The 22,059-nt window shown below is 43.7% G+C and overlaps 1 protein-coding gene across 1 annotated transcript in view; it reads left to right on the top strand.

Annotated features, from left to right (window-relative positions):
• The window catches only part of LOC126267385 (uncharacterized), a 319,133-nt gene that overhangs the window by 250,697 nt on the left and 46,377 nt on the right, over positions 1-22,059 (top strand). The window contains exons 8-9 of the mRNA XM_049972617.1: positions 4,188-4,310; positions 16,372-16,467. Of these exons, the coding sequence (XP_049828574.1) occupies positions 4,188-4,310; positions 16,372-16,467 (219 nt within the window). The remainder of the gene's footprint in view (positions 1-4,187; positions 4,311-16,371; positions 16,468-22,059) is intronic.

Genomic DNA, 22,059 nt, shown 5'->3' with positions numbered 1-22,059 from the left:
ACAAGAGAGCTAAAAGAAATACGTTAAACTTACGCCACACGGTAAATCAGTCAAATCTAAAGACCGTAAAATCAACTAAATACCTAGGAATTACAATTACGGATAGCTTAAATTGGAAAGACCCCATAGAAAATATTGTGGGGAAGGCAAACCAAAGACTGCATTTTACTGGCAGAACACTTAGAAAATGTAACAGGTGTACTAAAGAGACTGCCTACACTACACTTTTCCGTCCACTTATGGAGTACTGCTGCGCAGTCTGGGATCCTTACCAGATAGGATCAACAGAGTACATCGAGAAAGTTCAGAGAAAAGCAGCACATTTTTGTATCATCGCGGAATAGAGGAGAGAGTGTCATGGTCATGATACGTGATTTGGGGCGGACATCATCAAAACAAAAGAGTTTTTTGTTGCGGCGGAATCATCTCACGAAATTTCAATCACCAGCTTTCTCCGTCGAATGCGAAAATTTTTTGTTGGCGCCGACCTACGTAGGGAAAATCAATCATTATAATAAGGTAACGAAAATCAGAACTCGCAAGGAAAGTAAAGGTTCTCGTTTCTTCCACGCGCTATTCGAGATTGGAATAATAGAGAATTATTGTGAAGGTGGTTCGATGCCAGGCAGAGTATCCATGTAGAGGTAAATGTAGATGTAGGGTACTTCCGTATTAAAATATTTGATGACGGGAACATTCGCAACAGAGAAACATATTTACATAATAAAAATCCGCTTCAGTTGCCAGTAATTTTCTTAATTTACTCCACGGCCGGTTTCGAAACTTAAAGCATCATCTTCAGGTTCCATCAACGCGAACAACATGAGGGGCTACTAACTTACAAGCACTATGAGGTTGACATACTGGAGTGAAAGCTACAGTCATGGAAAGTGGTGTACAGTAGAGGAAACGGAGGGGAGAGGAGTGGGTATGACATGTCATGTGTTGGTCAAGTATTTGATAAGGAGGACGAGTCTTGGATTGTGACGTCATTAGTCTTGCATGTAAGCTGGCCGCTGCGACCGAGTGGTTCTAGGCACTTCAGTCCGGAACCGCGCTGCTGCTACGGTCGTAGGTTTGAATCGTGCCTCGTGCATGGATGTGTGTGATGCCCTTAGGTTAGTTAGGTTTAAGTAGTTCTAAGTCTAGGTGACTGATGGCCTCCGATGTTAAGTCCCATAGTGCCTAGAGCCATAGGAACCAATTTGAACTTGCATGCAAGCAACCGGCATGGCCTCTCCCAGGTGATAGTTGAGTGAGAAATGCAACAGTAGTACATTGACATACTAATTCTCTTCACTTATGATACCACTTTTTATTTCCATTTAAAATGAAAAAACTGTTATTATTATTTAAGCAAATTTGCGATAAAGAGATCACTTTGTGTAAACTCTGTTCCAGTGTAAGAGAAGACCTTCAGGCTCTCAGCACACTGATCAGTTTCTGAGCAAATAACTAGTAAAACATAAACCTTAATAATATCAATACGAAGCAGTCAGCACCTTATAAAAACTTTTACGAAAGCTGCCACTCTGATGCTATGTTTCTGCAGTCCAGTGTCCATCATTAGCTCGGTTTACGCGCTCTGCCTGACAGGCAGTAGAGACGTGCCCCTTTAATCACAGATACCGCGGGCGTCGCAACAAAGACGGGACGTCGGCCGCAAGTATAACTCTCTTTCGTGCGGCGTGGCGCGAGTTAGGCAAAGTTATTCGGAGTTTATTCCATTACAGCGGACCAAGTCGCGCGTCGGTGCTGGCGGGGTGGTCGGAGCAGAGATACAGGCAAAACTACGCGATAATCGATCTTCTCGGCCGTCTGCGATTTTTAATTAAATTTCCTGAATACGCACGATTGACAAGTTTTAATTTTCCGTTGAAGAGCTTCTTCGCATTACATTTCACTACTGTTTCTGCCGATAATCCCGACAAGCCTCTTCTATAAGGGGGATATCGATTCTTCTCGCTGTTTTTTATTTTTTTCCAGTCCCTTTCAGTGTCTTTGTTAAAGCATTTCATTCTTCCCTTTGGTGGTCACCACAGATATACCTATCGACGGATACCAAATTGAGGGCAAGCACTTTTCTTAGCAATCACATCAGTCTGACACTTAAAATGTATATAATGTTTCTAATATCTTAGCATCAATGACGTATTTACTTTCGCAATACCTTGTCATTTCAATTAACGTTTCGTTTCTTGAACTGTGGTATCAAATCATTTAACAATTAAATGAATACTGTGCTCATGAAGCGGTACCTCACAGTACATATTACATTAACAAAATGTCAAAATTGTTCAAGGCATTTCAAGTAGTATATAAAAATTATCTAAGGTATAGTATATAAAAATAATCTAAAATACGTACGAGTAATACACACGAAATTAACAATCCGTTTTTGTGCCAAGACATCAAAAAATAAATAGTATTTATCAATAAACGACATGACAGCACTTGCTTTCATAGCCGCACGTGATAGTAAGCCACTTTCGGGATTCGAACAGGTGTTCCGGCCCCGGATTGAATCCGCCCTGAGGGTTAACGGCGAGGACCGGTGTGCCGGGCAGCCTGGATGTGGGTTTTAGGCAGTTTTCCACATCTGTCTAGGTGAATACTGGGTTGGCACCTACTTTCCGCCTCAGCAAATACGATTCGCAAACATTTAGAAAAAGCTCGCACACTCTCACATGGATAGCACTAGACACAAATATCTAGCGGTACACAAATTCCATCCCGGCGGTAAAGGGATGGCGACAGAAATGGGATCCAGCCATCCTCCGGCATTAACAATGCTAAATGCGTTAATAGATATGTCGACCCCGTGTAAGTTCAGGATAAAGGCAAAAGAAAGAAAGAGTGAGCGATATGGCAAGCTCTCAACGGAGTAGTCCTACACGCAAAATGGTGCTACTGCTCACACTTAAGACAATGATATCAAATTCCAGGAAAGCATGGTCAAATTCTCATCCAGTCTTCGAGATTGATTTCCGTGTTTGGTTCCTTCATTCCCTTCAGGCAAATGCGCATAAGATCTCTTTAATAGTGCTACGAGCGAATTCGTTTCCCAACTAAGCTTCCACGATGTCGGTAACTACGAAACATTAAAATCCAATCGTCTCCTCATTCATAATAAATTTGAGCGCAGAAACAGGAATTGTGATTGATTAGGCTCATGATGTATTCGGTCTCCACAATTCTGTTCTATACGTCACTGATTTTTGTCTAAAAGGCTTTCTGGCCGCTCCAAATGTTGCTGATGGGCAACCATCCACCAGACTGTTCCAAAGTGCATGTGCATTAGCAATCTTAAAGACGTAGCGTCGGCGGAGCGCGTCACTGATAAGCCAAGGATGTTTCTGATGTATCCAGGGCTTGTACTCGTGTGTTGTAGTGGAGATGATGCAATGGTTAGCGCATTGGACTCGCACTCTGGAGGACGGTGGTTCAAATCCCCATCCGGCAGTCCCATGATTTCCTCGCATCATTTGCAGGAAATCGTATGACGGCTCCTTTGAAAGGACACGGTTGATTATCTTACCCATCCTTCCCTAATCCGAGCTTTTGCCCCATCTCTAATGATCTCGTTGTCGACGAACGTTAAATCTCAATCTTCGTTCCTACCCTCCTTCCTTCGAAGACCTAGAACTCCTTTCGCTTCGTGGATATTCTTTCTGCACACATCACAGGCTACCACGACCAAATTAATGCAATTGTACTATCTTCAATAATGAAGAAGCAGTCTGGTTCTTAACCCAACAAAAAGGGAACTTAAATCGTTTGTAAACTGTCTCGGTTCAACCGATCTTTCATGGTCCATTTTCTAAGTACATGATTCCGCCCATAGCGTCTTTATTGTAATGCTGAAGTAACTAGACGCACATTGTTGATTACATGGTGCAGATTTCAGATATCCTGAATGCATTGTTACTGCAGCTTCCCGACGAATTGTATGCTCTGGGGTAAGTAGATGTTTGCGGGGCATTTTCTTCGATTAAATCGGAAAAATTATTATGATCATTACGGCCCCACATCCTCTGGCGTCTTTCTCTTCGTTTATGATGATTATAAATCAGTAAATGACTCTTGGTTAAAGTAGATATCAAGAAGTGCGATATGAAACTAAAACTCAGACTTGTTACTTTAAGTCACAGTGAGAAAGACAGCAGTGAGTACCGTTCTGTTTACAGTGTGCACAGCGGGATTCCAGTGCGACGTGAAACGTTGCATCCCCAAGGACTGGCGCTGTGACGGCCACGTCGACTGCCAGGACCGCACTGACGAACTGCACTGCGAGACGTGCTCCAAACAAGGTGAGTGCCCGTGTGTTCATAGTGCCGTGCCAACAAACCCTGCTCCAAGCAGGGTGAGCAAGCAGGTTATCTCGCTGCCATCACAGAAAATGTTCTACATTGTGTAACAAGAGAAAAATGCAGGAGTCATGGAGTTTTTGTTGAAGTGACGGCAGATAGTGTTGTGTGTCTTTCATCATCATTTCATCCTCATTCACTCACAAGTCGCCGTAGTGTCGTTAAAGAACTTGTGGAGCGGCGGCCGAACCGCCCCGCGAGGGGTCTCCCGGCCACCAATGCCATACGCTCATTATTATTATTACTAAGCATACCGGACTAAAAATGTTATCCTCAGGAGACATCACTGTAACACCGTGAAACACCAGTTCCAGCTTTCAAATTCATCTCAGTTTGGTAAGAATGAGTGTCCACAAGCTATTGTTGTTTGGTTGGTGCATAAATTAGCAGCGTTTTTTATACGTTTAATAAATACAGCAGACACATGTAACAGAGACTTTAGGCATCAATAATATACAGGGTGATCAAAAAGTCAGTATAAATTTGAAAACTTAAGGAATCACGGAATAATGTAGCTAGAGATGTAAAAATTGACACACATGCTTGGAATGACATGGGGTTTTATTAGAACAAAAAAAGTTCACAAAATGTCCGACAGATGGCGCGTGAAAGAACTCTTGCGCGCGTCGCTTGGTGATAATCGTGTGCTCAGCCGCCACTTTCGTCATGCTTGGCCTCCCAGGTCCGCAGACCTCAGTCCGTGCGATTATTGGCTTTGGAGTTACCTGAAATCGCAAGTGTATCGTGATCGACCGACATCTCCAGGGTTGCTGAAAAACAACATCCGACGTCAATGCCTCACCATAACTCCGGACATTCTTTACAGTGCTGTTCACAACATTATTCCTAGACTACAGCAATTGTTGAGGAATTATGGTGGACATATAGAGCATTTCCTGTAAAGAACATCATCTTTGCTCTGTCTTACTTTGTTATGCTATTTATTGCTATTCTGATAAGATGACGCACCATCTGTCGGACATTTATTGAACTTTTGTATTTTTTTGGTTCTAATAAAACTCCAAGACATTCCAAGCACGTGTGTCAATTTGTACCTCTCTGTCTACATTATTCCGTGATTTGTTCAGTTTTCAAATTTATACTGACTTTTTGATCACCCGGTATTATCCTTCATTATTTACAACAGTGTGCCAATGATAGACTAACATTTCGATTCCGTGAGTCTAGAAATCACATGGTTTTGAGGCGAAGATATCTTTGAGTCATGTTCGAAGCGCATTTTCATTCGCAAAAGGAAGTTCCTTGAAGATTGTTTGATAGAGAGCAGAAACGGTGAAAATCTGTAGACACAAGGTCAAGGGAATAAGGTGTGTGAGAATTGACTTCCTGACACATCTTCAGTATCGTGTTTTTAGTCAGTCTAGCAAACTGCGGGCTAGCCTTATCGTGAGTACCACCACATCACGCAGTCTTTCCGGTCGTTGTTCTTGGGCTGACTCTGCAACACGTCTCAGTTGTTGACAACAAAAGTCAGCAGTGATTGTTACACCTCGGGGCAGCAATTCGCGTTACACCACACCGTCTCTGTTCCAACAGATGCACAATATTATCTTTTGTGCTTTTCGCGCAGGTCTTTGTAGGGGGAGTTGCTGCTTTGATTGGGCTCACCCATTCCTTTATTTTCCCTATGTTTGCACACAGACACCATTTCTCGTTGCACATATGGCAACCCGATGATTTTTATGATTTTGGCATGCGGTACACGTACACTAGATGTTTCAACCTTCCCCTTTGCATACAAATGTCACACGATGGTGGAATGGTCACAGTTTATCACATGTGTCAGTTCTCGAGTACACTGAAGTGGACCGTTGTGGATTAATGCGTGTGAACCATCTCCATCAAACCCCGAAGGTCTTCCTGAACGCTGAGAGTCACTAACATCAAAACGATCCTCCTTAAAATTAAAGAAAACATTTTCTTGCCACGATCTGTCCAATAGTATCATCCCCATACATGGCGACAATGTTTCTGACTGCCTCCGCTGCTGTCATCCCCTACTGAACTGAAACGGAAGAATATGCTGCAAAGCCGCCCGCGGTGGCCGTGCGGTTCTAAGCGCTACAGTCTGCAACCGCGTGACCTCTACGGTCGCAGGTTCGAATCCTACCTCGGGCATGGATGTGTGTGATGTCCTTAGGTTAGTTAGGTTTAAGTAGTTCTAAGTTCTAGGGGACTGATGACCTCAGATATTAAGTCCCATAGCGCTCAGAGCCATTTTTTATGCAGGAAATGTTCATAGTTCACCACTTGGCATTCCATTATCTAGCGTCCATACTTTCACTCACTATCTCCAAATGACAAAATGACAATGCACAAACTCATCGGCAACAGTGAATTACAAATAAAAATGACAATCGATAAATAAACCCACACCAAAATACGAAACAAAAATGCTACATACGTATGCAGCAAGCTAATACTTATGTCTGCCATATCCAGCTGAAACAAACAGATCACGAGGATGTTAACTGCTACGTTTCAACAGGCATTCCAAATAGTCCCCCACATTTTATGTGGGATTAAGTTCGAGTAATTTAGCGAGACAGTTGAGGTGCGACAAGGTGCCTGACTACAACACTGCTGTTGTCGTCTTGGAAGACAGGAATATTCACAGCAGATTCATCATGGGGATGTAGTAGAAAGGACAAATCTTCTTCACCGAGAATACTGAAATAAACATTCTGATTCATGTTCACAGAAACCTGAATGAACGGGCCAAATCATTTCATCAAACACAGCCACAAAACATAATAGATCCACCTCCGCTCGAACAACACTCTCCACACACTGCGAGTTAAACCCTTATTGGTCCGCCGGGCGCACTCGACACCTCGCACGATTTGAAAAGATGAACAGTCGCGACTCGTGAGACAACATTACATGTTCTAGTTTCTGTGATGTATGGTACTCGAAGACAAGTAGCTTTGTGCGTCGCTGTGACCAGTGGCCGTCTGGAAGGCTCCTGAATCCAAATTTCCATTCCTTACAGTTTCCTTCGCAATATTCGTTCCCAAATTGGTTGAGATGTATTTGCGTTCACTGACAGCAACAATTCCTGTCAGGTTCGAAAAAAATTGTCATCGACAAGGCTCGACCCTCGTCTGTTGTCCCAGTGGGTTAGGATCATCTTTCAATCATTGTTCTTATGCCGTATTACATGGCTGCGACTGCTACACCATTCCTTGTAGACACGTTGGACATTGCACATTGATACACAACAAACTGATCAACTCCATTACGTTGTGGTCGCAGCCATGTACAATATGATAACTACTTGATGATGTAGTCTTATCACCTGACTCAAGGCGTCATTCTTCTGCAACGTTTCGACAAGTTTCCTTCTCGTCATCTTAATATGAATTGAACATTTGCTCTGCTGTGATTTGTTATTTTTTGTGTCGCTAAAAGTTCATCCAGCGAGTATAGGATATCCGGTTTCAGGGTATGGTTCAGGAAGATTAGGTTCATGGTTGGTAGCATCTCCAGTGGCCTCTCCGACCAATACACTAGTGCCTGTGTACACCTGAGTTTAATCATACCGGTGATCGTAGCTGGAAGACGGAACGTCGTGCCTGCTTCGTCACAAGTCGTACCGTTTATTAATATTCCTCTGTCCCACAATTACATTCTGGCCATGCCCTTTGGTTTCCAATTTTCGTAACAATTTATGATTACTATTTCATATCTTTTGGAACAATATGTTCCTAAGGAGTGACATTCAGTTGCTTTTCACAAGAATGATTTGGACCTCGTATGCCTGTGGACCAGTCTGTGCCACTCTACTTGGACTGATCGTGCAGTTTTTCACTTCACGAGTAGAGGAGTACTGCAAAGTAGTAATATTCATACCTATTACTGAGAACTGAAATAACTCTCGTAACCTTGCTCATCAATACTCATTTCAGCGTTTGGTATATGGTACGAAATTGCTAAGCTTCGCTGGTTTTTTTTCCACTTTGTACTGAAACTATGCTGCCAACTCTTTCTGTGCTCTGTGAAATCCGTCTACGAATCGCTGTGGTCTCTACAACGCAGAACGTAGTTGCCTATGAACAGCATGATATACTGCTTCTTGTGCCGTAGTCACTCCCATCATCACGTCGTTCAGACTGTCCGTCAATGCTTGCAGTAATCTAGTTACATTATAAGTCGTTGCTTATGGGCACAGTGTTTCGCGCATATTGCTGTAACTCGGTGGTTAATTCCCGTAAATCTAGGTGTTTTTCAGCACATGTGCACCAAGCTGGACAACTGAATGGTACATCATTCTACTGTAGTTCTAGTACCATCCACTACTACTTGTCTCTGTCCTACCGTGTTGTCAAAGATCTCGATGTCCTCACTGTCAGCCATGCCAGATACCGTTCTCAACCGTTTTCCGCCCCTTTTTTTTTACGTTTCGGAGATCGTCGTGCTAGGTCCATTAGTTACTTAAGCTGTCCCCCCAGTTTTTTTGTATAAGAGCTATAGCCCGTAGTATTCCACTTGCACTTTCGTCAAAACTCCTTCTTTCTGCACCTCCGCTTAACACACCTCACGGGAAGTCTTTGTCGCCATCTGTATCTTTGCATTGACAGGTGATGTCATTTCCATCACTTCGTGCGGTCCATGGTATCAGATTAGGAACTTTTTCGTTTTACTCTTAGATGTGTACGGATTTGTTATCAAAACCCATTGAGCAATCCCGTATTGTACCAATTTCCCCACACATTTCCCATCCATTCCTCACAGATGACATGTTTGCGTGCTTCACTTTTTGCCATACGTCTCACAATCTTTTCATAAATTTCTTTATTGATTCACTGTCGGTTCCAAGCTTCGGTTTTACCACATCGAATCACGGAGTCACCTTCCTGCGATATATTACCTCATACGGCGAAAGGCCAGTAGCTGTGTGCAATTTGGAGTTTCACATGGCAATTATGTTCGAAGGTACATACGAGTATACCTGTTGTTGTCATTACTCTTTACATAACAGCTTAACATCTTAAAATTTTTGTCATTAACTTTTTCCATTCTCCCATTGGCTTGAGGGAGGTAAGGGCTTGTTCAAAGCTTGCAAGTGAGAAGCAATTGGCTCACTGTTTCATCAGACTGGACATAAAATTAGTACGCTGATCTTTGATCAAGGTGTTGAAAATGTCAAATGTGACCAACCATTTATTTACCACTACTGTACTTGCCTGCTACTCAGGAACTGCAATCACCATTATAAACCATACTAAATGGTCTTTTATGGCCAATAACATTTCGCTTGGCATCCTGCTTCCTAGTCTTCCACCAAAGTTTTTCAGCCACCCATCAGTCAGTTGCTCTATTACCACCGCAATCTGCCAGTGTATGGTCATGTGCTCATTTGAAAACTTCGTCCTAGAATACTGCAGGGACCAATACATTCTGCACAACAAACCACCAGACATCGCAGCCTGTGGCCGTTGTGACCTGTATGTCTGTCCGTCAGAGTCTTTGGCTCTTTGCCAGTCAGCAATGTTCTTGGCCATTGCTTGGAGAATTGCAAGTTTCCTGCTTAATCTATCGGCATTAGTGGTTTGTGCGCCACCTCGTAATCGAGCTCGCTTAGCCTTCGCGTCTATCCTAACATACCTGAAGGGCCCTTTAATACTTACAACCACTTTAATGTAGCGTGATCCATCACCACTTTAAACTTTGGGCAATACAAATAGCAATAGAAGTAAGAAATAACGTAGATAACTGGTAACATTTCCTTCTCTGTAGTGAAACAATTTCGTTCTGCTTTGTTCAGTTGTCTGGATGCATATGTTACTGGATGTTCTTTGCTATGATATACTGGCTGAGAACGCATCCCATCGCCAAGTTTCTCGCTTCATAGGAAAAAATTAATTCCTTTTTGAAGTTGGGAAATGCCAAAACTGGATTTGGTGTCAGGGCCCGTTTCAAGGTATCAATCACTGTTTGACAGTGAGTAGACCATTCGAATTCTGTTCCTTTCTTCAAGTACAGATTCAGAGCCTCGTCAATCTCAGCAACATTTTTGACAAATTTTCTATAACAGCAACAAAGGTTTAAAAATTGTGGCAGTTGTTTAGCTGTCTTTAGTAGCAAGGAGTTCCGCACTGCCGATACAATCAGCCCGTTGTTGATCAACAAATCCTTCCATCAGTGGTTGCACACATCGGGTCCCTGTATTATTTCCAGAGTACTGCAGCATTGTTCCCTGTTGGTAAACTGCACTGCGCAACTGCAATTGCCAGTAAAGGACCGCTAGGATTAAATAAATCTATAAACTGCAATAACAAGGCTTCTACTGCTTATCTTTCGTTTATGTGTAAGTGCTTTACTTTCTTATGTAATGCAGATGCATCAGTGGCTTGCTTGAGGTAAAGGCCCACTCCTGACCTCTCTATTTCATCTTCCTCTGAGACATTTACAGTGGCAGTCAATTAATCCTTTCACAGTAATCAAGACCTACCAGATCCATAAAAATCTCCTTCTATTCCACCGACGCGTATTATGTTTCTGCTTACAAAATAATGTGACTTAATCAACTCCTCATTGTACCGAGCGAGGTGGCGCAGTGGTTAAACACTGGACTCGCGTTCGGGAGGACGACGGTTCAATCCTGCTTCCGGCCATCCTGATTTAGGTTTTCCGTGATTTCCCTAAATCGCTCCAGGTAAATGCCGGGATGGTTCCTTTCAAAGGGCACGGTCGACTTCCTTCCCCGTCCTTCCCTAATCCGATGAGACCGATGACCTCACTGTCTGGTCTCCTTCCCCAAACCAACCAACCAACCAACTCCTCATTGCTTTCCAGTAGCTCTATAGCGCATATTTACTTTGAAAAGTCCATACCTACACTAACCCAGGTCAACTTCCCTGTACTTTATGGTATGCTGTCAGGCGAATTGATCTTTAGTGCGTGTGTCCACAGTGTATTTGGTGCCATCTTCATGACCAGTGAACATTTTGACATTGTCAGACTTGCAGTTGTTGCCCCTAGAGGAAACAATGTCCCACCAAGTTCAATTTTGTACTCCGAGACGTCAATTTTTGCGTGATGTTTATCAAGGAAGTCGAGTCCTAGGATAGCGCAGTAGGTCAGTCTCTTTCTACCTAAGATATTCTGAACCTGACTGCCGGCCGACACGTGAGCACCTTTGTCCGCCAAAAATTTACTAGCAAGCTGCATCCATCTCTGCATTTATTTTTGCAGTCCTTTCTTCTATTGGGAATGTCGTGTAATGGATGAAGCATCCCCATTAGCGTTTAAAAGACGCTTCCATGGACGGTGCTAATCCACCTTTGGTTCCAGCAGTCACGCGCCTTCTTCCCTACATCTCCACACTCATAACATTCGGGTTGGTGGCATTGCTTTCTGGTGTCGCTCGTATACCCACACCCATAACACTTTATCTTGAAGGAGAAAACGCTACAGCACTCTGCCTCGGAGCAATAATGTCGATTTCTTCCAGCTGTCTGCCAATCCTAATAGAAGCGGACAATTCATTTGGATTCTCTAGCCTGAGTTTTCTTGACATGTCAGCAGAAATTCTCCTCACAAATACCTCCAAAGCCCTGCTTTCCAACTCATGCAGAGTGAGTGTCAGTCTCTGTGTTCTGCATCAGTTCACAAGCTTGTGCGTTAATTTTTCTAATCCTGTCCGAGAAGGACTTCAATGATCCATTGTGTTTTTGCCACAACCCACTGAATTTCTCCCTAAAACTCCCTACGCTGTTTTGTTTACAATAGCGTTGGTTTAGTCTGTTAGCTATCTCACCAAATGTTTTGTGCCTTACCCACTGTATTATGGTACATAATATACATCTGTCTGTCATTAACAATAACGTAGCCATATTTAAAGAAGTTTCATCCAGCCAGTTACCCAGTTTAGCTGTAGCCTCCACATCACTGAAAAAAACAGGCACATCCTCGATGAGTTGCACTGAAAAAGGAGCTGTGAGATTAGCTGCTGCTGGATCAGTGCAAAAAACAGGTACACTTAACAAGACTTCAGTCACTCTCCAATCAGACTGTGGTTGCCCACAAATGGCTTGCAATGCTGCTACTGTCGTGTCTCCGGTTCGGCTATACTTCGCAACAACGTACTTATCTGTCCCTGAAAGCCTTCCACCACATTATGTGGTCGTCACACGTGCTTCTGGTATTTGTGTTACCTCCATCTACCGTTATACAAGAAGCAATAAGGAAACCTGTACGCAAAATTCACAAACAAAAGTCGAACTACATTAATTCTTACACTAATGGCCATTAAAATTGCTACACCACGAAGATGGCGTGCTACAGATGTGAAAATTAACCGACAGGAACAAGATGCTGTGACATGCAAATTACTAGCTTTTCAGAGCGTTCACCTACAACGAGCTGACATGAGGAAAGTTTCCAACCGATTTCTCATACACAAACAGCAGTTGACCGGCGTCGCTTGGTGTAAGGAGGAGAAATGCGTACCATCACGTTTCCGACTTTGATAAAGGTCGGATTGTGACATTGCTGCTTGCGTTGGTCGAGATCCAATGACTGTTTTCAGAGTACGGAATCGGTGGGTTCAGGAGGGTAATACGGAACGCCGTGTCGGATCCCAACGGCCTCGTATCATTAGCAGCCGAAATGACAGGCATCTTATCCGCATGGCTGTAACAGATCGCGGAGCCACGTTTCGATCCCTGAGTCAACAGATGGGGACGTTTGCAAGACGACAATCATCTGCACGAACAGTTCGACGACGTTTGCAGCAGTATGGACTATGAGCTCAGAGACCATGGCTGCGGTTACCTATGACGCTGCATCACAGACAGGAGCGCCTGCGATGGTGTACTCAACGACGAACCTGGCTGCACGAATGGCGAAACGTCATTTTTTTTTTCGGATGAATCCAAGTTCTGTTTACAGCATCATGATGGTCGCATCCGTGTTTAGCGACATCGTAGTGAACGCACATTGGAAGCGTGTATTCGTCATCGCCATACTGGCGTATCACCCGGCATGATGGTACGGGGTGCCATTGGTTACACGTCTCAGTCACCTCTTGTTCGCATTGACAGCACTTTGAACAGTGGACGTTACATTTCAGATGTGTTACGATCCGTGTCTGTACCCTTCATTCGAACCCTGCGAAACCCTACATTTCAGCAGGATAATGCACGACCGCATGTTGCAGGTCCTGTAGGGACTTTCCTGGATGCAGAAAATCTTCGACTGGGGCACTAGCCAGCACATTCTCCAGATCTCTCACCAATTGAAAACGTCTGGTCAATGGTGGCCGAGCAACTGGCTCGTCACAATACTCCAGTCACCACTCTTGATGAACTGTGGTACCGTTTTGAAGGTGCATGGGCAGCTGTACCTGTAAACTCCATCCAAGCTCTGTTTGACTCAATGCCCAGGCGTATCAAGGCCGTTATTAAAGCCAGAGGTGGTTGTTCTGGGTACTAATTTCTCAGGATCTATGCACCCAAATTGTGTGAAAATGTAATCACATGTCAGTTCTAGTATAATATATTTGTCCAATTAATACCCGTTTATCATCTGCATTCCTTGTTGGTGTACCAATTTTAATGGCCAGTACTGTACATTGTATCAAGACCAAACGGGATTTGGGGTAGAGTTGTCACTGTCTGAATATACAGCAACTTAGGTCCACATAAATTACAATATCGGCACCTCACTGGCCACAGCTAAACTACCGTACAATTTCAAGGAAACTGAGACAGTTCTGCAGGCTCCCATGGTTTAACAAAACACTCTCAAATTAATCTCACAATCATGACGCCCCACCATGGCTATAAACAAGAGAAACATAAAATGGTCAACAAAATCAGTCCCTGACCATACCACTTAGTGGCGAATTGCAAGCTGCAGCAGTTAAACTCGTCAAAAGCCAGACAGCCGACATCACCTCCTGACGCTGTAGCCATGTGGGTATGGCACCAGCCATACATGTCTCTAATGCTGACAGCCACCTGTGGACACCAAATACACAGCCATGGCCTTGGCCTCATCTACATCTACATCTACATGATTACTCTGCAATTCACATTTAAGTGCTTGTCAGAGGGTTCATCGAACCACAATCATACTATCTATCTACCATTCCACTCCCTAACAGCGCGCGGGAAAAACGAACACCTAAACCTTTCCGTTCGAGCTCTGATTTCTCTTATTTTATTTTGATGATCATTCCTACCTATGTAGGTTGGGCTCAACAAAATATTTTCGCATTCGGAAGAGAAAGTTGGTGACTGAAATTTCGTAAAAAGATCTCTCCGATACGAAAAACGTCTTTGCTGTAATGACTTCCATCCCAATTCGCGTATCATATCTGCTACACTCTCTCCTCTATTATGTGATAATACAAAACGAGCTGCCCTTTTTTGCACCCTTTCGATGTCCTCCGTCAATCCCACCTGGTAAGGATCCCACACCGCGCAGCAATATTCTAACAGAGGACGAACGAGTGTAGTGTAAGCTGTCTCTTTAGTGGACTTGTTGCATCTGCTAAGTGTCCTGCCTCCACAGTCGTCAGGTTATATCATGCGCGAATGGGGTAGTGAGGCTCTGTTGAATGCTGAAAAGCGTTAACAAAGTATTTCTGTCAGTTTATACATTTATTAATAACAAGTACAGTGTTGCCTTTCGCACATGACTGGCAGCCAGATTCTTGACAGCCGGTATGTGCTGTTGTAGATGCACCCCTCTGTTAGTGTGGCAGTTGAGCAGCTTACGTAGCAGCCACTATGTTAGGGACAGACGCCTACTCAGTGCCGCCAAAAACATTGCCAGCACTGCTCAATAGCCTGCGGTTCTTCTCGCTGGATTCATAAGGCACTCTCGTTGAGTCGAAGACTGTGCTCTGGAAAGGCTGGTATCAGATCTGCACAAGGCGGCCATAGTCAGGAAGAATTGTAACAAGGCCTCTCCGTGAGAGACTGGGCTGCGAGGCTGGGGACAGCCCACACCGGGGGGCAGCAGTTACTGCTCTTCCCTGGTACAATGGTGATGAGCTGCCCAAGGTTGATGAGAGACACCAGCAGACACCCCCGGTGTCGAAAGGCCCCAAAGTTTCCTATCAGCGATGGTGAGGATGAGACAGCGGTAGCTCCCAGCAGCAGAGCTCATCAGATCTTGGAAGGCATCGAATGGAGCATCACAGGTTTCATTTCAGTGCTAGTTGTTTCAAAACTGAATTATAACTGATAATAACTGAGAGTTAAGCTATGAGGGTCATTTTTTGTGCATTAGTTTCCTGAGCTCATCAGCGCTCTTGGTCGTGTCAGGATGTCACAGCTTCGCCTTTCAGATGCTCTTTTCTGCTATGTCGGCAACTGAATACTTACTCTTGCATTACATCGGAGCTTTCTCGTAACACTTTGCGCAGTTACATTTTCCCTCTGTTGCCATGTCAGTTTTCTATGGTTGCTTACTTGAATGCTCAGCGCATCCACGATGTTACAGTCGCTTCCTTGTTTGCAGCTGCTCCATCAGCGTTTCTCGCTTGCTGATATTCTGATTGTTGACCCGTTCTCCTTGGCCTCCGGCATTGCCAGGGAATAACTTAAATGATTTTTAATATCTGTCCAGAATATGAATCTGGGGCACGACAGCTTCATCATTAGGATAAGCTACTGTTTCCATAAAAACTTTTATTGGCTATGAGTTTCGATCAAACAGATGGCCATCAGGTCCATAAAAATTCGGGCCATTGTTACATAATATTCTGATAAATTTTTGAATACTCAGACTGAATTAGCTAGTCCACCTAACTACAACCCCAGCTAGGAGCGGAAAGATAGTGCTCACACCTTTGCGACTGATAGACTAGGTCTGTATATGTTGCTGTTACTCTGGTGTATGTTCATCTGAGTGTCGTTTAATGGGTACTTCAGCTTGTGGAAACGTTACATCTTTTTTACTCAGTTATTGTATGTTAAGAATGTTGTCTTTTCTGCAGAAACTCCTTCTGACATGTTGACTGTTGCAGGCCTGATCCACTGCGGGGAGAAACGATGCATGTCGCAGAGCCATGTCTGTGATGGGATCGTCGACTGCCCCTGGGGACAAGACGAACGCAACTGCCGTAAGTCAAACTCACGTTCCATTATATCTTTCACTTTGTTCGATTTCACTCAATTACGAGTTTCGAACAGCTAGGCACATGTGCGGACAGTTTAAAATGACATGTCAGTCATTTGGTGTTTCTCTTTAGAAATAAAGTTACAAACTTTTTAGTAGCCATTAAGTTAGAAGTGTTCATTTCATTTAAAGAAATCGCTATAAATTTTGGTGCAGAGAGCATGAGATAAAATTTAATTAGTGAAATAATAATTCGAAAGGAATGAAAGTACTCCTTCACCAATGCTGCAAACTGTGTGACATCCGTTCACTCGTACTGATGATACCGCTCCAAACATTACTGCTTGGAGATAAAGTAAGAAACTGCCATATCGCCTCCATTGATAAACAGGACCGATCAGACGGAAAAATTGTTCTTTTTACAACGACACTGTTTTCTATCTATTCCTACTCCGTGTCTACGTCAAAACCCTTATGTCTGTAATGTCTAACATTATAATTTGGACTGCGTAATACTCTCTTCATCGCCTTGTTCCTTCTTAATTTTATGCCCTCACTTTCACGTACTAAAGCTTTTCACTGAGATTTCTCTGGCAACAGGATTAGAAGATAAGGAAACGAGTCGAGTCAGTGACGAGAAGATACAAATCTGCTTTGCTCCCTGTTTTTGTTACACTCCTACAAACTTCAGGATTCTTATCACATTTTACTGTTCCATCTGCTACCTGTAGTATCAGACTGTAGTGCGCAAATAAAGGTTCACCAAGATTATTTTCTAGCTGAACTGAAGACCGTGTCTTGCTCCTTTTTAATAAATCACTGCTTTACCGTCCGGGTCTGCACGAGCACGGGTTTAGGCACTGAGATCCACTTTTGTGTACTTTTTCGCCTGTGCTGAACCTCAGTCGTGTCAGTGAGTGCTTTGCGCGCTTTTGGTGCACATCTTTTCCATTCTCCCAAGAATGTCTGACTTCTCCCGAAATGAAAACTCACATGTGCAACACGTCAACTACACTCCTGGAAATGGAAAAAAGAATACATTGACACCGGTGTGTCAGACCCACCATACTTGCTCCGGACACTGCGAGAGGGCTGTACAAGCAATGATCACACGCACGGCACAGCGGACACACCAGGAACCGCGGTGTTGGCCGTGGAATGGCGCTAGCTGCGCAGCATTTGTGCACCGCCGCCGTCAGTGTCAGCCAGTTTGCCGTGGCATACGGAGCTCCATCGCAGTCTTTAACACTGGTAGCATGCCGCGACAGCGTGGACGTGAACCGTATGTGCAGTTGACAGACTTTGAGCGAGGGCGTATAGTGGGCATGCGGGAGGCCGGGTGGACGTACCGCCGAATTGCTCAACACGTGGGGCGTGAGGTCTCCACAGCACATCGATGTTGTCACCAGTGGTCGGCGGAAGGTGCACGTGCCCGTCGACCTGGAACCGGACTGCAGTCACGCACGGATGCACGCCAAGACCGTAGGATCCTACGCAGTGCCGTATGGGACCGCACCGCCACTTCCCAGCAAATTACGGACACTGTTGCTCCTGGGGTATCGGCGAGGACCATTCGCAACCGTCTCCATGAAGCTGGGCTACGGTCCCGCACACCGTTAGGCCGTCTTCCGCTCACGCCCCAACATCGTGCAGCCCGCCTCCAGTGGTGTCGCGACAGGCGTGAATGGAGGGACGAATGGAGACGTGTCGTCTTCAGCGATGAGAGTCGCTTCTGCCTTGGTGCCAATGATGGTCGTATGCGTGTTTGGCGCCGTGCAGGTGAGCGCCACAAACAGGACTGCATACGACCGAGGCACACAGGGCCAACACCCGGCATCATGGTGTGGGGAGCGATCTCCTACACTGGCCGTACACCTCTGGTGATCGTCGAGGGGACACTGAATAGTGCACGGTACATCCAAACCGTCATCGAACCCATCGTTCTACCATTCCTAGACCGGCAAGGGAACTTGCTGTTCCAACAGGACAATGCACGTCCGCATGTATCCCGTGCCACCCAACGTGCTCTAGAAGGTGTAAGTCAACTACCCTGGCCAGCAAGATCTCCGGATCTGTCCCCCCTTGAGCATGTTTGGGACTGGATGAAGCGTCGTCTCACGCGGTCTGCACGTCCAGCACGAACGCTGGTCCAACTGAGGCGCCAGGTGGAAATGGCATGGCAAGCCGTTCCACAGGACTACATCCAGCATCTCTACGATCGTCTCCATGGGAGAATAGCAGCCTGCATTGCTGCGAAAGGTGGATATACACTGTACTAGTGCCGACTTTGTGCATGCTCTGTTGCCTTTGTCTATGTGCCTGTGGTTCTGTCAGTGTGATCATGTGATGTATCTGACCCCATCAATGTGTCAATAAAGTTTCCCCTTCCTGGGACAATGAATTCACGGTGTTCTTATTTCATTTTCCAGGAGTGTAAAACAATGCTCACAATCATATGCTACAAAATGTAAAATATCTCGATTTGCGTTTCATTTGTTTCCATCTTCTGCAGCTAATTTCCTTGGTTTATTTTTCAGGTTATATATTGAAGACGAATGTACAATTCAACAAAGCCTTACGTCCATCGATGAATGGAATTTATAAGCACATATAGCCCACATTAACTGTAATGCCAAGGCCATAAATGGGCGTCTTTCTAACAGAAACAAAATAACTCTGAGTCTGACTAACTCATGTGATTACAATCGTTGGGGACACCGTTGTTTATAATGAACCTCCCATTGAATGAACCTCCTATCGCACAATAGAAATGTTATTTGAACTGTATATACAGGGTGTAACAAAAATGTACGGTACAAATTGCAGTACACATTCCTCACACGTAGACGAAGAAATTGTTATATGAACATGGGTCTACAAACGCTTTGTTTGCTTGTTACAACTCATTTTCTCCAACTAATACCATATGCTACTCTTTCTCAAAGGAGATGTTCAATATGACCCCCGTGGGCGTTGATACATGCATCAACCCGCTCTCCCGCCAGTCACATGGTAAACATCCAGCGTTGCAGCTACACTCCTTGTGCATGAAGAATTGCCGCCTCCCGTTGAGGTGTCCTCGTCCTTCTAGACCTCCCTCGGGTCGCAAGTATCAGGCTTAAATTCCCCATATTCCCTAAGACGACGATCTATGACTTCGAAGTTTAGCTGCCGGGCACCTTCATCCTGGCAATTTCTCCCGGTACAAACGTTGAGCGCGAGTGCCATTGCAGTCAGCTAATCCACACATCAAGTGGGCATCTGTATTTGTGTACACTGCTATTGCACGAGCCAAATCTGTGATTAACTCTACGTAGTACCCTGCGTACTTGTGGCAAACGAGCTGGAATAATTATTAATTGTAAACAAGCAACGACGTGTGTCGCATGGGAACAAAACAAACCACTGGCGGTGCACAACGTAAACAGACGCCACCGAGAGTGCATTTTCCGCATGATTCTAACGTTCTGCTCGTGTGTGTCTCTCACAGTTAATGAGTGGGAGGAAACGGGTTGTAACATCAAAACAAAGCGTTTCCAGCCCATATTCGTACAACATAATTTCTTCATCTACGTGTGAGAAGTGTGTCCTGCAATTAGTACCGTACATTTTTGTTACACCCGGTATTTGCGTATGATCCAGTCTGTTGTAAACTGCTTCCTGTTGTAGATAATTGTCTGTTTCACATTTTCCATACCAAAACAAAGAGTATAATCTCAGCCGTGATATTCTTGCACCTTTTTTCCTCTTAAAGCGATCATTGTTTAGACTGGGTTGTATGTAGCTGTCCCGCACACTTATTTTTATGTTGTCATACTTTCATTCCTGAACATCTGCTTCATATACGAGAACATTCTCTGTAATATGTTTTACAAATTCAAAACTTCGTTTGTCTTGCAGCTTTTATTCCACCTTAATTACTCGTGTGTGTTTTTAAAAAAGATCTATAATACCATAGAGTTCCTTCCTCTGCTAAGAGTTTTTCATAGACTTGTTTTTACGCACTGATTCTAGAACCTCTCATTCTTCTCCTGCTGTTTCATGATTAGTTACGTCCAATTTCTTTTGCTCCAATTTTCTCACTCTCCACTGTCTAGTTTTATGCAGCGATATGTCCCAGGCGTACAATTTCAGAAACATATTTTTCAATTCAGTGTTCCTAAGTGCGACAATACAAGTCCAAGTCTACTTGTAAATATAATCAGCAGACAAATACATATGCTAACGTCGTAGTCGTAGATATGCGCTGAGTTATATTAGGCTAGTGAAGCGTTCTCTGCGGTAAGTGCATGTGCACCACGCAGTATGTACTTGAAGAGCACGCCAGATCAACAAGTCGTCCATTCTGAATCGTCCACTCCATTATTAACTGCCTCGAGAGTCACCCTAGAGATTATCGTAATAAAACACGTTGAATAAGGGACTTTTAATCTATTCTAACTCAAGAATATTTGTTAACAACTTGATTTAAAACGGCCGGTTGTTACATGCTGTCTCTCTCGCACGTGTGATCTCGTACAATCGTGCTTCCTACATAGCAGCAGTTCTAAACAGCAGTTCTAAGTCGTGCTTCCTTGCGGTCAAAAGAACTATTTTGTCTACTAACCTTAACTTAATCATCTGTTCCCCTTCTACATTCATTCCTGTTAAGAAAATATTCAGTGACTTTTTAGGGCTTGTTCGATGTATTTGTTAAACAACACGCCGATAATCTGCGTCATTTCCCTACGTGGTTCTGAACACAATTTTGTCCTGTTGATCCTTAATTAATCCAATGGATTTTTAGGTGTTGGGAATTACTCGCCTATCTCTGTACTTAAACATCATTCTTCTCAGCATTTCTAACATCGAATTCCAAGCAATATTGTCGAAACCTGTCACCGTGTCAACTGATGCCCCGAAATTGCTGTCATTCATCCTTATTCTGTCTAGTATTAGGTCGCTGCTGCTTTACTTTTACTGAAATGATCATTAGAGAATTTATCGTAGATAACTGTAGTCGAAAGCACGACTCACGTCTCGAAATTCTCTTCCTGTTCCTAAGTCCCATTTAAGTAAAGACAGGTAACCCATCGTATGCCATATGGCCATAATTATTCACGGTGAGATGCCTCGAATAGAAGATTAGTGTTCCTGAATCGGAAGCCTTTAATTAAAGACTATGTGCGAGAGGGGAACTTTATTTATGAATTAATAGAATATAAATATTTATAATTTCATATATGAAATCTGATACACAGCGCCTCACTTTATTATCCGTAAACATTTGTGTCGCATATTTATCTTTAGTGTTTCATATTATTTTACCTACAAATGTATTACTTTATTACAGTTTTACTGAAGAGTGGTTTAATGATAACAAGAATAATAGCTAGCGCGGCAAATTAATATCATTCAAGAAATTTTTCAAGGACGTTGGCCTCATTGCAGCTAAAATATTGCATTGTTTTAGGATATTCCCGTTTTAGGTCTTAGCTTCATTCATAAGCAACAGTCATGAAACAAAGAAACGTGCAAACAAAAATTTTAATATTCAGCCATCTTTCTATAATCTGTTAAAAATGCAGCCCTGTAGCAATCAGACTTCTTCTTAATT

The sequence above is a fragment of the Schistocerca gregaria genome, chromosome 1 (assembly GCF_023897955.1).
Source record: "Schistocerca gregaria isolate iqSchGreg1 chromosome 1, iqSchGreg1.2, whole genome shotgun sequence".
Classification (NCBI taxonomy): Eukaryota; Metazoa; Arthropoda; class Insecta; order Orthoptera; family Acrididae; genus Schistocerca; species Schistocerca gregaria.
The sequence above is the reverse complement of the archived record's forward strand: the minus strand, read 5'-3'. Positions and strand labels throughout refer to the sequence as shown.